The sequence below is a fragment of the Erpetoichthys calabaricus genome, chromosome 4 (assembly GCF_900747795.2).
Source record: "Erpetoichthys calabaricus chromosome 4, fErpCal1.3, whole genome shotgun sequence".
Lineage (NCBI taxonomy): Eukaryota > Metazoa > Chordata > Cladistia > Polypteriformes > Polypteridae > Erpetoichthys > Erpetoichthys calabaricus.
In genome coordinates this window covers 314,178,154-314,195,135 of record NC_041397.2, presented here as the reverse complement: position 1 = coordinate 314,195,135, position 16,982 = coordinate 314,178,154, and the positions used below count along the sequence as shown (strand labels likewise).

Sequence of the window (16,982 nt, the reverse complement as noted above, 5' to 3'; positions counted from 1 at the left end):
AAGGTGTTTGCTTTGTATTTCAGTTAAAATTTAATCACAAAAAAAAAAAGTGCGTCTGTGGCCGTCATTGACACACATAAGAATAAAGTCAATTAAATGGCTTGGTGAACTCCCCTACTCATTTCAAATTTTATAAATTTAAATTTCACACTTTACAAAATCCTAATTACATAATGAGTTCACATAAAGACACAGGAAAACAAAATGGCTCTAAGCTGATGAACTGTAATTGAATACGTGATCATTAATATTAGCATCGAACTGTGGAGGAGATGTAAATAAAAATGGAGTCAGCAGCATCAGTGGGGAAAATAAAGCTGTGTGGGGGTTCAGGGTCAAAGAGCACAGACAACATAAAGAACAAATGGACAGTGTGGGTGCCAACAGCATCAGCGTTGGGATTTTATAGCGTAACACTAGTAAGTTTTAATCAGATACACACCTTTGGACTTCAGCCTGCACATCACATACATTGCAACAGAGGTCATCACAACCAGCAGGAAACTTAAAATGGCCGTCACCCAAATTAAAATCTGACAGTGACAGGAACCAGCAGACACATCTGGGGACAAAGTCAGGAATAAAGACAGGAGTTAGAAAAATAAACGACATCTGGAAATGAACACTGAAGAGGTCTGTCTGTGGAACGAGACACCTGAGTCATGAGCTGGCTTTTGCTTTGAATTTTTAAAGTCATTCGTGGCTTGTAAAAATAACATTGTTTTTTATTTCAAGGTTTTAAGTTGCAAGGATGTAGTTGTTAAATTTATGTTTAGATTTATAGTGTTTACTCTGTTAAAATTGAATTACTCTCTTCCACTGGACCATTTTGCTTTTATTATGGGTGCCACCATTTTGTGATAGATAGATAGATAGATAGATAGATAGATAGATAGATAGATAGATAGATAGATAGATAGATAGATAGATAGATAGATAGATAGATAGATAGATAGATAGATAGATAGATAGATAGATAGAGTTAGGTCCATAAATATTTGGACAGAGACAACTTTTTTCTAATTTTGGTCCTGTACATCACCACAATGAATTTGAAATGAAACAACTCTGATGCAGTTGAAGTGCAGACTTTCAGCTTTAATTCAGTGGGGTGAACAAAACGATTGCATAAAAATGTGAGGCAACTAAAGTATTTTTTTAACACAATCCCTTCATTTCGGGGGCTCAAAAGTAATTGGACAATTGACTCTTTGGCTATTTCATGGGCAGGTGTGGTCAAGTCCGTCGTTATGTCCTTATCAATGAAGCAGATAAAAGGCCTGGAGTTGACAACATGTGGTCAAAGGAGCTCTCCATGCAGGTGAAAGAAGCCATCCTTAAGCTGCGAAAACAGAAAAAACCCATCTGAGAAATTGCTACAATATTACGAGTGGCAAAATCTACCGTTTGGTACATCCAGAGAAAGAAAGCAAGCACTGGTGAACTCAGCAACGCAAAAATACCTGGACGTCCACGGAAGACAACAGTGGTGGATGATCGCAGAATCATTTCCATGGTGAAGAGAAACCACTTCACAACAGCCAACCAAGTGAACAACACTCTCCAGGGGGTAGGCGTATGGATATCCAAGTCTACCACAAAGAGAAGACTGCATGAAAGTAAATCCAGAGGGTGCACTGCAAGGTGCAAGCCACTCATAAGCCTCAAGAATAGAAAGGCTAGATTGGACTTTGCTAAAGAACATCTAAAAAAGCCAGCACAGTTCTGGAAAAACATTCTTTGGACAGATGATACCAAGAACAACCTCTACCAGAATGATGGCAAGAAAAAAGTATGGAGAAGGCGTGGAACAGCTCATTATCCAAAGCATAGCACATCATCTGTAAAACATGGTGGAGGGAGGCAGTGTGACGGCTGCCAGTGGCACTGGGACACTCGTGTTTATTGATGATGTGACACAGGACAGAAGCAGCCGAATGAATTCTGAGGTGTTCAGAGACATACTGTCTGCTCAAATCTTGAAAAATGCTTTAGTTGCCTCACATTTTTATGCAATCGTTTTGTTCACCCCACTGAATTAAAGCTGAAAGTCTGCACTTCAACTGCATCTGAGTTGTTTCATTTAAAATTCATTGTGGTAATGTACAGAACCAAAATGAGAAAAAAGTTGTCTCGGTCCAAATATTTATGGACCTAACTGTAGATAGATAGATAGATAGATAGATAGATAGATAGATAGATAGATAGATAGATAGATAGATAGATAGATAGATAGATAGATAGATAGATAGATAGATAGATAGATAGATAGATAGATAGATAGATAGTGTGGCAGACGACTAAGGACCTTGCCCCACTGGGATGCCTGGAGCAGGGAAAGACCGGGAGAGGGGCAATATCTCCCCTGGGCGGAAGAAGGCAGCCCCCCTGGTTTCCATCTGGGGCCATGGATACGGAGCTGGGAAGCAGCCTAACCTGGATGGTTCCCAAGCCCTGGAGGACAGCACTAGGAAGTGCTCCAGGAAGTGTGCACACCTGGAGTGTTTCCGGGTACAAGGGCAGCACTTCAACTACACCAGGAAGTGCTGCCAAAAGACAATCTCAGTGCACCTGGAGCACATCTGGAGTGGGATAAAAGGGGCCACCTCACTCCATTCGAGGAGCCGGAGTCAGGAGGATGAAGTTGGGAGTGGAGGTGGCCAAAGAGAGGAAAGGACTCAGTAGTTGTGTGGATTAGTGGGGACTGGATTGTGCATTAAAAACTGTAAATATTGTAAATAAACCATGTGTTGTGGACATCTGGTGTCATGTCTGTCTGTGTCTGGGCTATCTTTTACAATCGACAGATCGATAGATATGAAATGCACTATAGAATAGATAGATAGATAGATAGATAGATAGATAGATAGATAGATAGATAGATAGATAGATAGATAGATAGATAGATAGATAGATAGATAGATAGATAGATAGATAGATAGACAGACATTAATTTTATTAATTTTATTAATTTTAGTATAGTCAGCAGGATCACAACAGTACATGGACAGATAGAAGAACAGCTTTACATAAGCTCTTTAAATAAATTTGATAAAGTCCATATATCGTCTCAGTTTCTCATCAAGGTCAACAGGAAGTATCTGATGCCTGACATCACGTGGTCACAGGTATTAAGGTGGCCATTAGACGCCATTGGAAGTTTGTGGATACAATCTAGAATTGTTTTCTTTAATTCTTAGTTCACTTTCTGGCTACTGTCATTTTTCTGTCCCTTAAACCTCCAACTCTGACCTAAAGTTTTGGTCTGGTTTATTTGTAAATTTTTGGCTTTGATGTTCATTATTTTTTAGTAATTTATGCTTTCTTTTTTCTTTTTTTGTTAATTTTGGTACTTCCCTTGCTTACAAGAATCAATCAATAGCATGGGAGTAGGGTGTAGTTATCGACTCTGCCACTAGATATCGAATGCCTACAGTCTACCAAGTGGCACTGTTCTGAGTTCATCCAGATGCGTATTTCTGACATTTCTTCTACAATCGTGCAGCGTGACTTCGGCAATTTTTTTTTCCATGCTGATAAAAGTTCATGTTGACAGTCTTTATGTCACAACCTGAGGTCTCTTTAATGCACCTGGTATCACCTCCATGGTCACGGCCCAGCAGCCCCACTGTTACAGTTGTGTTCAGCTCCGCCTTTTGTTCATTTTTTATTTGCTGGTAGTTGCGACATTTTTGTTCCATTTTAGCATTCTGAATTAAGAATTACGGACTAATGGGGTTAACAGAAGTTTTATGTTAATATTTGCATATTGCACTTTTTAAAAACTTTTTTATTGTGTATTTTTACCATTTGAATTTTTGTACTTTTGATATTTTAACTTTTTGTTTCTCATTTATTGAATTTCTTTATTATTGAGTGGCCAGGGTTTTTCACAGTTTCCCCCTCTCCATTTTAGGCAATTCACAACAATGAATTTCCCATGTGTCTTCACCATTTTTAAAAACTGCATGATACCAACACAGTGACACTGAGCCCATTTTTAGGCATTGGCCCTGTTATTTTTATTTATATATTAGAGTTATAGACAAATAAATGAAACAAATACCTTCATGGATGTACTTTGTTGTTCTTGAGCCTTGAAGAGATAAAACAGAAGAGTCAGTGAGACGTCTTTTTTTGAAACCCAAGAATATGATTGCAATGTCGGCACATTACCTTGATCTAAAATGAAGAAAGTATTTTAATCAGTATTTTTAATCAATATATGATATAATTTTAAAATTTATTACAAATATATACTTATATGAAGTAATAACGATGAATTATTAAAGATAAGGGTTAAATAATTGGTGTTCTGACCCTGGACACGTGAGGCTTTTGTCTCATCTTAGAGGAGCCACCAAGATAGCTGCTAAGGTTAAGATGAAGTAGATGAGTAACAAACACCCCTCTAGAAAGTGGGAATAAACTAATGAGGGAAACACCCAAACACCCCTCCTATGAAGCAGCAGAGTCCGCAGCATCAACCAAATTTACAGATTTTCAGATTAATGGGAAGAGTGAGAAGCAGTCAGAAAACACTGGTGGCACTCGCTGATTGAATGAAGTTCTGTATATTCTGCATATTAAGAGTCTGATGACGTGAGGTATTAGATGAGGTAATGTAACAGAAAAGCATAAAAATAGATGAATTGTTTTATTGACTGCTCACTCCATGGACTGAGACATTTGTGCACATCTAAGAATCATTCTGCATTTTCATTTGGTCTCTGAGAATGACCTCTTTGAAAACAGAGGAAAGTTTTTTCCACAACGAAAGCCACACAGTAAATCAAGTTATTTGGTAAAGTTACGTAATCATGGCTGTCAAATGTGCCGGCATTTTATGAAAGAGAGGAGGACACCAGAGAGCAGATCAGACAAAATACAAAATAACTGACCGTCCACTCTGAGGTCGATCCCTTCAGCGAAGCGGCACACGTCTGTTTCCAGCCTTGCACAGTAATAAGTTGCCGTGTCATGACTTGATACATTATGGATGACCAAAGTGTGATTTTCCTTCACAGTGAAGTGTCCTCCCGACTCAATGTAGAAAGTGCAGCTTGAAGATTTAGGGCTGAACGTCTGCAGCAGAGGCTGAGGAGGCTGGTCAGGGAGTCGTCTGTACCAGAGCATCGATGAGCCATTAGGGTACGAGCAGTTCAGGGACACCGTGTCACCACCGTGAGATGTCACCGTGAAGCTGTAGGTATGAAGACAAAGGCACAGGAGACCTGCAAACAGAGAAACATCAAGAATATCAGGAGAGCACACAGGGAATTATTATGCCTACAGCTGCAAGGCAGGTATGACCTGAAAAGGATGGTTTCAAAGAAAGGAAAAACTGAAGAGAAAAGGGCAAAACAAAAGAATTGGAAAAAAACAAAGCTAACATATGAGTTGAAAACTCAAAAACAACAAAAAACAAGAGCCAAAGATCTTAGTCAAGACAAAGTTGAGATGTTCAAAAAGCTAAAACAAAGTTAAATTATATAAAGAAACACAGGCAGCACAATTGTGTTTCTTATCTGAAGACTATATGGAGACGATACTGTGCTGCAGTCTTTAAAAGATGGGAGAAGCTGATGCAGGACACCACGTGACTGGCGATGGCCACAACAAAGATAAAACAATATGGCCACAAATACAGTAGGCAAAAATTCTAGAAATGGCAATCAAAGAAGAAAAGGTCAAAATGGTGTTGAGAATATATAGAAAACAAAACGGACCGGATTTCAATGAAGAAGTACTCCAAAAATCAATACTGGAATGAAGAGCAGTAAACACAATGAATTCCATAACTGTATGCAATAAAGCAGTGGTTCTCAATCTGTGGACCAGGCCCCCCTAGGGGGGCGCAAAGATGTGAAAAAAAGAAAACAAGAGTCGAAAATATGAAAAATACATCTAATGAAACCAAAACAAATTAACTTAAACTATATTCTGATACTAGAAAAATAAATATAGAGTTAGAGAAATGTCGATAAAAGTTAAGTAGGTATAATAAAATATATGCATCTATGATATATCATTAATTAAAAAAGAACAAATTGGTATTAGTGGGCTCCTTTCAAAAAAACCTTAGGGGGGTGCGATTAAAACTGTTATGAAAACTCGGGTCGCAAATACTTAAAGGTTGAGAAACGCTGATCTAAAGTGATCAAAAGTAATCAGCACTCCCATGATGTCAATCCAAAAGCCTGGATAGACCTGAACCTGTAAGTCTTTGGTCGTGTCACAGCGTGAGGGTTATGGATGACATGAGAAGAGCGGTGACTGGCACACTACATCACTGTCACATGTTAAAAGCACACAGATGATGAAGGACATACAATACATGCATTTTTAATTCTCTGAGTTAAGGATAATAAAATGAAACTGGGGAGAAAATACAGAAGAAGGGATCTTCTTCCTTAGGAGACTGCATTTCTTTAATGTGGGAAGTGACATTCCTCACATCTTCTATAACCCTGTGATGGCAAGTGTGGTGTGCTGGGCTGGTAACGTCACTTCAAGGGGGGCCCACTGAATCAACAAGCTAATTAAAAGGGCAGACTCAGTTATAGGACACACTGTAGACCCCCATTATGAACAACGCTGCACATCCCCTCTCTGTGCCACACCGACACTGAGGAGTTTCAGCCAACAAATCATTCAGTAGAAGTGTGTCAAGAAACGCAACCGGGGGCTCCATTACATTAACAGCAATACATCTGTATAGCACCTCACTGGGACTGGCACTGCCAGTCAGTAAGTCAGTTTATTTTTTTTCTTTTTAAAAATTTCTTTCTGTTTAGTCATTCTGGTGTGTTCAGACCATAGTAAGTGTGCGTGTGTGTGTGTATTCAAATATCATACTATGTGCATAAACAAATAAAAGTATTTATTTAGTTAAATAGTTAGTTATCTACTGTGACAGATGGCCGGGGTCCATGCCTGGTTGGGACGCCCCTTCACCACAACTCCCTGGGGGACAAGGGTGGTAACCCCAGTATCTCCCCCTGGATGCTAGATGGCAGCCTCTCTGTGTTGCAGCGGTGCCTCAGACTCCCCCAGGGCTTCATGGGAGTTCTGTGCAGTTCTGTGGGGTTCCGCAGGTGCCACCAAGCAAGGGGTGCTGCAGCAGGAGCTGCTGGCCCCTTTTGGGCACTGATTTCGCCACACCCGGAAGTGCAGCCAGATGTTGCCAATCAAGCACCTGGAGCACTTTCGTGTACCCAATAAAAGGGAGCCAGCGACCATCACTCATCGGCCAGAATCGGGTGGAGGTGGACAAAGCTTGCTGAGGAGGAGTGGTGGTGGAAGAGAGGAGAAGAAGAAGAGTGCTTGGTGATTGTACTGTGCTTTGGGACTGTGTTGTGGCTGGGGGGATTACAGGGAAGACGTGCCCTCCAGCTGAAGAAAAATGAATAGTTTATTTGTTTTTACACGTGCCTCCAATGTCAATCTGTGTCGGGTCAGGTGCAATATAGCGCCTTTCTTACACTACCTATTTATCTGGGCTGCAAAATGCAATTCTGTGTGTGGCACTGCTTGGGACGCTTTTTTTCCTGATGCTTTCCCAGAGATGCATCAGCAGTTGAGTGTAATGTCATGGGGAATAAACTCTTTATTAACAAGCCCATTAATACTGAAAAAACAAACATGATGAGCTAATTTTATCCTGATGTTCAATTTCACCTCATGAGCTTTTTTCAGCTTGGAAAAAAAAAACAAATGTCAAAATCATGTGCACGATTGTAGAAGAAATGTCAGAAATACACATCTGGATGAACTCAGCACAGTGCCACTTGCTAGACTGTAGGCATTCGATATCTAGTGGCAGAGTCGATAACTACTCCCATGCTTAGTGATCGATTCTTGTAAACCAGGGAAGTACCAAAATTGACAAAAAAAAAATCAAAAAGAAAGCATCAATTATTAAAAATAGTGAACATCAAAGCCAAAGAGGTACAAATAAACTGATCCAAAACTTTAGATCAAAGTTGCAGGTTTAAGGGACAGAAAAATGTCAGTAGCCAGAATGTGAACAAAGAATTAAAGGAAACAATTCTGGATTGAATCCACAAACCTGGACAAACTAGAAAGCATCCAATGGCCACCTTAATACCTGTGACCACATGATGTCAGGCATCAGACACTTCCTGTTGACCTTGATGAGAAACTGAGACGATACATGGACTTTATCAAATTTATTTAAAGAGCTTCTGTAAAGCTGTTCTTCTATCTGTCTATGTAATGTTGTGATCCTGCTGACTATACTAAAATTAATATCTATCTATCTATCTATCTATCTATCTATCTATCTATCTATCTATCTATCTATCTATCTATCTATCTATCTATCTATCTATCTATCTATCTATCTATCTATCTATCTATCTATCTATTATATAGTGCCTTTCATATCTATCTATCTATCTATCTATCTATCTATCTATCTATCTATCTATCTATCTATCTATCTATCTATCTATCTATCTATCTATTATATAGTGCCTTTCATATCTATCTATCTATCTATCTATCTATCTATCTATCTATCTATCTATCTATCTATCTATCTATCTATCTATTATATAGTGCCTTTCATATCTATCTATCTATCTATCTATCTATCTATCTATCTATCTATCTATCTATCTATCTATCTATCTATCTATCTATCTATCTATTATATAGTGCCTTTCATATCTATCTATCTATCTATCTATCTATCTATCTATCTATCTATCTATCTATCTATCTATCTATCTATCTATCTATCTATCTATCTATCTATTATTATAGTGCCTTTCATATCTATCTATCTATCTATCTATCTATCTATCTATCTATCTATCTATCTATCTATCTATCTATCTATCTATCTATCTATCTATTATATAGTGCCTTTCATATCTATCTATCTATCTATCTATCTATCTATCTATCTATCTATCTATCTATCTATCTATCTATCTATTATATAGTGTCTTTCATATCTATCTATCTATCTATCTATCTATCTATCTATCTATCTATCTATCTATCTATCTATCTATCTATCTATCGTGATAAATGACCGGCAGATCAATCCAGCCGGGACGTCCCTGAACTGAAAGAATGGAAGGCAGAATTTTCAGGACACTGCCTCTCCCAGAACGCTAGGTGGCAGCTCCCCTGGACGGTAGCTGTACCCCGGATTCCCTCAGGGCATCCTGGGACATAGAGTCTGTTTCCTCAGCCCTATTGGGTGCCGTGGGTGCCACCAAGGGAGCTCATAAAGTACCTGGGGACTCCTACTTTCCCTACGACCCGGAAGTACTTCACAGTCAGGAGGACAGAAGCCCACAGTACTTCCGGGCTGCTTAAGAACTGATGAGGTGTCATTTGACCCGGAAGAAGAGGAGGAGCACTTCCGGGTCAAGGAATAAAAAGAACTGGTCGAGACCCAGCAGAGAGAGAGCCGGAGTTAGGAGGGAGTGTAACGGAGCTGCTGGGAGGAGAATTATAGTATTGTGATTATTGGTGATTATTGATTATTGTGAATTGTTGTGATTTGGGGCACTATATTTAAGAAAAGAATTAAAATTCTGCTTGGTGCTTGGTGTAGATGTCCTGAACATCTGTCTGTTGGATTTCACGGGGCAAGAGTGACATCTAGCGTCCACACTATCTAATATCAAGCAGAAAATGGCAGCACCCATAATAAAAGCAAAATGGTGCTGCGGACGACAGTAATTTGCTTTTAACATAGAAAAAAAGCTTTAAATCTAAACATAAATTTCACAGCTACATCCTTGCAACTTAAAACCTTGAAATAAAAAACAATGTTATTTTTACAAGCCAGGGAATGACTATTAAAATTCAAGCCAAAAGCCAGCTCATGACTCAGGTGTCTCGTTCCACAGACAGACTACTTCAGTGTTCATTTCCAGATGTCGTTTATTTTTCTAACTCCTGTCTTTATTCCTGACTTTGTCCCCAGATGTGTCTGCTGGTTCCTGTCACTGTCAGATTTTAATTTGGGTGACCGACATCTTGAGTTTCCTGCTGGTTGTGATGACCTCCGTTGCGATGTATGCGATGTGCAGGCTGAAGTCCAAAGGTGTGTATCTGATTAAAACTTACTAGGGTTACAATATAAAATCCCAACGCTGATGCTGTTGGCACCCACACTGTCCTTTTGTTCGTTATGTTGTCTGTGCTATTTGACCCTGAACCCCCACACAGCTTTATTTTCCCCACTGATGCTGCTGACTCCATTTTTATTTACATCTCCTCCACAGTTCAATGCTACTACAGGGCTGTTCAAAATGAAAGAGCAGATTTCAAAAATTTATTTCAAAGAAACTGTATAAGACAGCTGTGGTGGGCTGGCGCCCTGCCCGGGGTTTGTTTCCTGCCTTGCGCCCTATGTTGGCTGGGATTGGCTCCAGCAGACCTCCGTGACCCTGTAGTTAGGATATAGCGGGTTGGATAATGGATGGATGGATGAATATAATACATTTGTTTATGGGTGGCACAGTGGGTAGCGCTGCTGCCCACAGTAAGGAGGCCTGGTTTCATTTCCTGGGTCCTCCCTGCGTGGAGTTTGCATGTTCTCCCCGTGTCTGCGTGGGTTTCCTCCCACAGTCCAAAGACATGGAGGTTAGGTGCATTGGCGATTCTAAATTGTGTGGGTGAGTGTGCCCTACGATGAGCTGGCACCCTGCCTGGGGTTTGTTTCCTGCCTTGCGCCCTGTGTTGGCTGGGATTGGCTCCAGCAGACCCCCGTGACTCTGTAGTTAGGATAGAGCGTGTTGGATAATGGATGGACGGATGATATGTATAAGACAGAAACACGTTTCGCACATCACTGAATAGAGGGAAGTTCAAAGTTTAAAAGCCAGCCTTAAAGTACCAGTGAATGCCACTGAGCGCTGTTTCTCATTTACAGTAAAATCCTTGCATAGTTGTCGAACATGAAATGTTTTGTCCCATTTCTGCAAGCAAAGTTTATGGACCTTTCTTTTTTGCCGAGCAAACTGTGACTGGATTTTCATACCTGGATATGCTGCAAAACTGGTTGTTTCCACAGCTTCAAGAAGATTTGAATGACTTAATTTTCATGCAAGATGGTACTCCTGCCAGGGCGACACAGTGGCGCAGTGGGTAGCGCTGCTGCCTTGCAGTAAGGAGACCCAGGTTCGCTTCCCGGGTTATCCCTGTCTGGAGTCTGCATGTTCTGCAGACTGAGTACTGATACTTTCTCCTAATTTCATTCAAACAAAGTTGTAACATTGTCCGATTTGGTGGGTTTGTCAGGTTCATCATTCCACATCGGTATGGACAAGTTATGATTATGTACAACATTATGTAGCACTCTTCTCCCCGTGTCTGCGTGGGTTTCCTCCCACAGTCCAAAGACATGCAGGTTAGGTGCATTGGCGATCCTGAATTGTCCCTGGTGTGTGCTTGGTGTGTGTGTGTGTGTGCCCTGCAGTGGGTTGGTGCCCTACCTGGGATTTGTTCCTGCTTTGCACCCTAAATTGTGTGTGTGCCCTACAGTGGGCTGGCACCCTGCCCGGGGTTTGTTTCCTGCCTTGCGCCCTGTGTTGGCTGGGATTGGCTCCAGCAGACCCCTGTGACCCTGTGTTAGGATATAGCAGGTTGGATAATGGATGGATGGATGCATGGATGGTGCCCTGCCTCATTTCCACTTGGAAGTCCGGCGCTACCTGAACGACGCCCTTCCAGGACGATGGATTGGATGAGGTGCACAACAAGATCTTGCTCATCGTCTATGGCCTCCCAGGTCTCCAGACCTTACCCCTTGTGATTGTTATCTATAGGGGCACATTACAGAAAAAGTGTTTGTTCCACCTATGCCTGCTAATCTTCAAGATTTGTGACATTGAATTGAGGAAGCTGTGACATGGACCAGTGTGTGGCAAGAAACGTTCTACCATTTTGATATTTATCATGTTGAGTGCAGGAAATCTCAAGGACCACAGGACCAAACTTTGAACGTTCCTCTTTTCAGTGATGTGTGGAATGTGTTTCTGTCTTAAACAGTTTGTTTGAAATCTGCTCTTTCATTTTGAATAGCCTGGTATTAATGGTCAGGTATTCCATTACACTTCATCAGCTAGGAGCCATTCTGTGTCTTTATGTGAACTCATTATTTTGTGAGGATTTGGTAAAGTTTGGAATTGCGTTTACCTGTGAAATTTAATTTTTTAAATGATTAGGGGAGTTCTCCAAGCTGTTTAATTGATTCTTATTGTTATGTTTGTCAATGACGGCCACAGACACTCTTCGTTTTTTGTGATTACATTTTGACTGAAATACAAAGCAAATGTTTTAAAGGGGACATAAACCATTCTGAAACCCATGCTCGGGGCCCACCCCATAATACAACCCAACCCAACCCATTCCTGCTATATTAAAAATTGGTAGCAACACCAAAAGAATAAGGAAGCCCATGAGGACCAGCACAGCATCAACACCATTGAGTAGAAGAAGAAGAAGAAGAAGAATGAAAGATTAGGTTTACGGCCAGGACATCCATGCTTGGATCAGCTGTCCCGTGTACATCCATTTACCAATTTTAGAGCCAGAGGCCCCATTGATCCAACCTCAAAGGATCAGATTAAGAAAGGAAGACTTGCAGACATGAAAAGAAAAAGAATCAGGAGGAGTCCAGTGAGGGCTATTTGGTCCTTCTCACACACAATGAAAATCTGGGAAAGGGTTATAGAGAGAAGGAACCACCATAGGGAAGGAGCAGTTTGCTTTTATGCCAGTGAGAGGAACAAGTAGTGCAGTCTTTGCATTGAGACAACTGATAGAGAAGCATCAAGAAAAACAGAAAGGTTTGCATTTGGCATTTATTAATTTGGAGAAGACTCATGATGGAGTGTCACGTCAAGAGGTCTAGAAAGGAGGACCACACAAGGGTGTGAGGATTGTTCGGGATATGTATGAGAGAGTGAGGATCTGGAAGAAGGAAGTCTGGGCATCTCTGCTCAAGCTGCTGCCCCCGCGACCCGACCTCGGATAAGCGGAAGAGAATGGATGGATGCATGGAGTGAGGATCCAGGGTCAGGGTAACAGACAAGATCCCAGTTAAAGGAGGACTGCACCAGGAATCTTCTTGAAGTCCTGAACTCTTTAACCCAACCCATCCTTGCTACATTCAAAATGGGTAACAACATCAAAAGAATAAGGAAGCCTATGAGGACCAGCAAGCGAGGGACCAGCACAGCATCAACAGCATTGAAAAAATGAAGAAGAAGAAGAAGAAGAAGAGTGAAGGATTAGGTTTACGGGTAGGACCAGGGTGCATCCATGCTTGGACCAGCTGCCCCGTGTCCATCCATTTATCAGTATACGAGCCAAAGGCCCCGTTGATCCAACTCCAAAAGGATCAGATAAAGACAGGAAGACTTGCAGGCATAAAAAGAAAAAGAATCAGATCTATCTATCTAAGGACACAGTTTGCTGCTCACATTTTGGCTCATTTTTGTATCTAATTATTGTTTTGCCACTAATTAAGGAAAAAAGAACAATTAGGTGGTCTGGGTGTTAAATAGCAAGAAAATTAAAATTACGACAAAGGACTTCATTAGCAGCAAGAACTGGTGACTACCTAAAAAAAGGGTTAGAATGAAAACCTGCAGCCACTGTGGCCCTCGAGGACCTGAGCTGGATACCCCATGATCTGAATAGTCAGCCAAAACCAAAACCAGCTAAGATAAAATAACAAAAACATTTACAATGAATTGTCTACTTACAGAGCAGAAGGTACATGGTGTCGCGGTCAGCCTTTGCAACAGAGAAGAAGTTGAGCAATTGAAGACAGGAAATACAAAAAAAGAAAAAAACTGACATCACACAGAAATGACAACTTCAACAAGGAGATGGGCAAACCTAAAGAGACAGAAAGAGTGGCAGAGTGAAAGAACTGCATCGACTCACCCACAAGAACACTGTCACACACGTGCGCATGGGAGGCAGCTAAAGGGCTTGAATGAGGGCAATTCCGAGCGAGACCGGGGTGTGGCAGAGTGCACTGATTCTCTTTCTCGCTTTTCTGCAGACCATTCACGGGAAATTCTGTTGATGTCACTTCCGAGTCCGAACCTATGGATGAAGACCCTTCGGGTTCCGGACCCTCTGATGTCATTTCTGGGCCCGAGCCTATGGATGAAGACCCTTCCGGTTCCAACCCCCCGATGTCAATTCTTATATTGGCCTTTAAAAGCCGCCACCTTTCCCCTATTCCCTCAGTTCTATTTTGGACTTGTGTACCAGGACACAATATACAGGTGGCTGCCCCAACCCTTGCTATGGCTCTCGGTCCAGTTTTTGACAACACATAAAATATTGAAAAACACACTTTAATGGATCAGAATGCCTGTGGAGGTCCCCAGAAATCACAAAGAAGACACTTGACAGATATGACAGACTGGGTGGTCTGGCTTTGATTATGCTCATACCAGCAAACCCGTGATTCTCAAAAGAATCGCAAATCCAAGAATAGCAATCATTTTCTGTTCCCTCCGATATTTGGAGGGAAGAAAAATCATGAAGGGTGGGTGCGTCCTGGGGAAGTTTTCATTGAATTAAATAAACATATTTGTACTAAAGCGGTTTCTTTTTGGATCCGTGACTCATCTGGTTCTGGTGTTTCAGAAGCGCGTTTTAGGAGCCTTCATTTATTGTTTTTATCAATGCGGTCTCGTTTTTGTTTTTCTATGGCTGTGTCGTTAGCTAGAAGTCATTTGCTGACGGCGGGGAATTCGCGAGCTTAAGTGACCATGGCGGCGGACCTGGGCTTGGATGGGTATATTACTAAACGAAGGAGGTATATGCTGTGGCGTGGGCGGTCGCGTTCGGGCGGCGGTGGTAGTGTGTACGGCTTGCTTGTGGCCTCTGGCATCTGTGCATATATACAACCTGGTGTGCACTCTTTACCTCAAGTTTAGTTTACAGGTCGTGTTGTGTTGTTTGGGCGCCACCTACTGACTCTGGGAAGCCGCTGGGTTTGACTCTGGAGCACAGTGCGCTTGCGCTTCGGTGCGTCTGGCATCCGTGCATATATACAACCTTCATTTAGTAATATAGATAACTTAAAGCGGTGTTTCTCAAAGTTTTTGCTTTCACCCACTTTTCCAATATAAGTGTCTTGGCGACCCACCAAGGTTGGGAGTTCACCTTTGGCGAATTGGACGTGATCTTCATGCTCTTCTTATTCGTATTTCATACATCATGAAGACCTTTGAGAGGCTGGTCCTAGAACACCTATGACCCCTGGTTTTAGAACTTCTGACCCTCCTGAAGTTTGCTTATCTGTCACATAGAGGTGTAGAGGATGCTCTGATCTCCATGCTCTTCTTCTTATTATTTCATACATCATGAAGACCTTTGAGAGACTGATCCTAAGACACCTATGACTCCTGGTTTCAGAACATCTGAGCCCTCTGCAGTTTGCCTATCAGACACATAATCATCAGACTGACAATACTGATGCTCTGTGTAAGAAAGGACAGAGCCGACTATAATTCCTTAGAAGGCTGGTGTCCTTCAACATCTGCAATAAGATGCTGCAGATGTTCTATCAGACAGTTGTGGCGAGTGCCCTCTTCTACGCAGTGGTGTGCTGGGGAGGCAGCATTAAGAGGAAAGACGCCTCACGCCTGGACAAACTGGTGAGGAAGGCAGGCTCTATTGTAGGCATGGAGCTGGACAGTTTAACATCTGTGGCAGAGCGAAGGGCGCTCAGCAGGCTCCTATCAATTATGGAGAATCCACTGCATCCACTAAATAGTGTCATCTCCAGACAGAAGAGCAGCTTCAGCGACAGACTGCTGTCACTGTCCTGCTCCACTGACAGATTGAGGAGATCGTTCCTCCCCCAAACTATGCGACTCTTCAATTCCACCCGGGGGTGTAAACGTTAACATTTAACATTATACAAAGTTATTGTCTGTTTTTCACCTGCATTATTATCATTCTTTAATTTTATATTATTTATTGTATCAGTATGCTGCTGTTCATCTTCTACATCAAAGACTTCCAGAACAATACCAATGCCTGCCATCTATAGTTTTCAGAAGACTCATCCATCAGAAGTTGTATTAATAAAGGAGACAAGTCAGAGTACAGGAAGGTTGTGGATGACTTTGTCTTGTGGTGCAGGGTCAACAATCTGCAACACAACATCACCAAGACTTCCAGTCTGCCAAGAAGCCTCTGTGACCAGTCACCATCCAGTGGGAGGATGTGGAAATGGTGAAGAACTACAGTACAAGGACCTGAGGCTTCAATTGAAGAGCAAACTGGATTGGTCTGACAGCACAGTGGCGCTGGACAAGAAGGGCCAGAGCAGTATGGACTTGCTAAGAGGAGACTCAGGTCTTTTGATGTGTTCAGCAAACTTCTGGAAATCTTCTACCAGTCCATAGTAGCCAATGTGCTGTTCTACGCTGCAGTCTCTTGGGGAAGCAACCTGAGCTCAAAAGAAGCACAATGTCTAAACAAACTTATCAGGAAAGCCTGAGCCATCACAGGACAAACCCTGGACACACTGGAAGCTGTTGTAGAAAAGAGGATGGGGGGAATCCTTGGATGCCTTCATGAAAAATCCCCTCCAGGAGGAGCTGTCTTGGAACACTTTTAGCCACAGGCTCATTCCACCACAGTATGATAAGAAGCGCTTCCAGAGGGTCATTTCTGCTCACTGCTATTGGGCAATTCAATGCTTCTTCTGGAACAAACTTGTTAAGTTCATTTTGAAATACATGCACACCATACATACTGTATCTACCAACTGATTGGCTGTATTATCTATCCTGTGAGTCTCTAATCACTCTTTAATTTAATATTGTTTTTAATCAATATGCTGCTGCTGGAGTATGTGAATTTTCCTGTAGGATTAATAAAGTATCTATCTATCTATCTATCTATCTATCTATCTATCTATCTATCTATCTATCTATCTATCTATCTATCTA

The 16,982-nt window shown here is 41.5% G+C and overlaps 1 gene segment (V, D, J or C); it reads right to left on the bottom strand.

Moving 5' to 3' along the window:
- Nucleotides 1-2,300: 2,300 nt before the first annotated feature.
- On the bottom strand, nt 2,301-13,874 carry LOC127527605 (Ig kappa chain V region K29-213-like). The segment is given in 3 exon segments: nt 2,301-2,326; nt 4,902-5,234; nt 13,761-13,874. Coding segments are annotated over 3 exon segments (456 nt in total).
- Nucleotides 13,875-16,982: the final 3,108 nt, after the last annotated feature.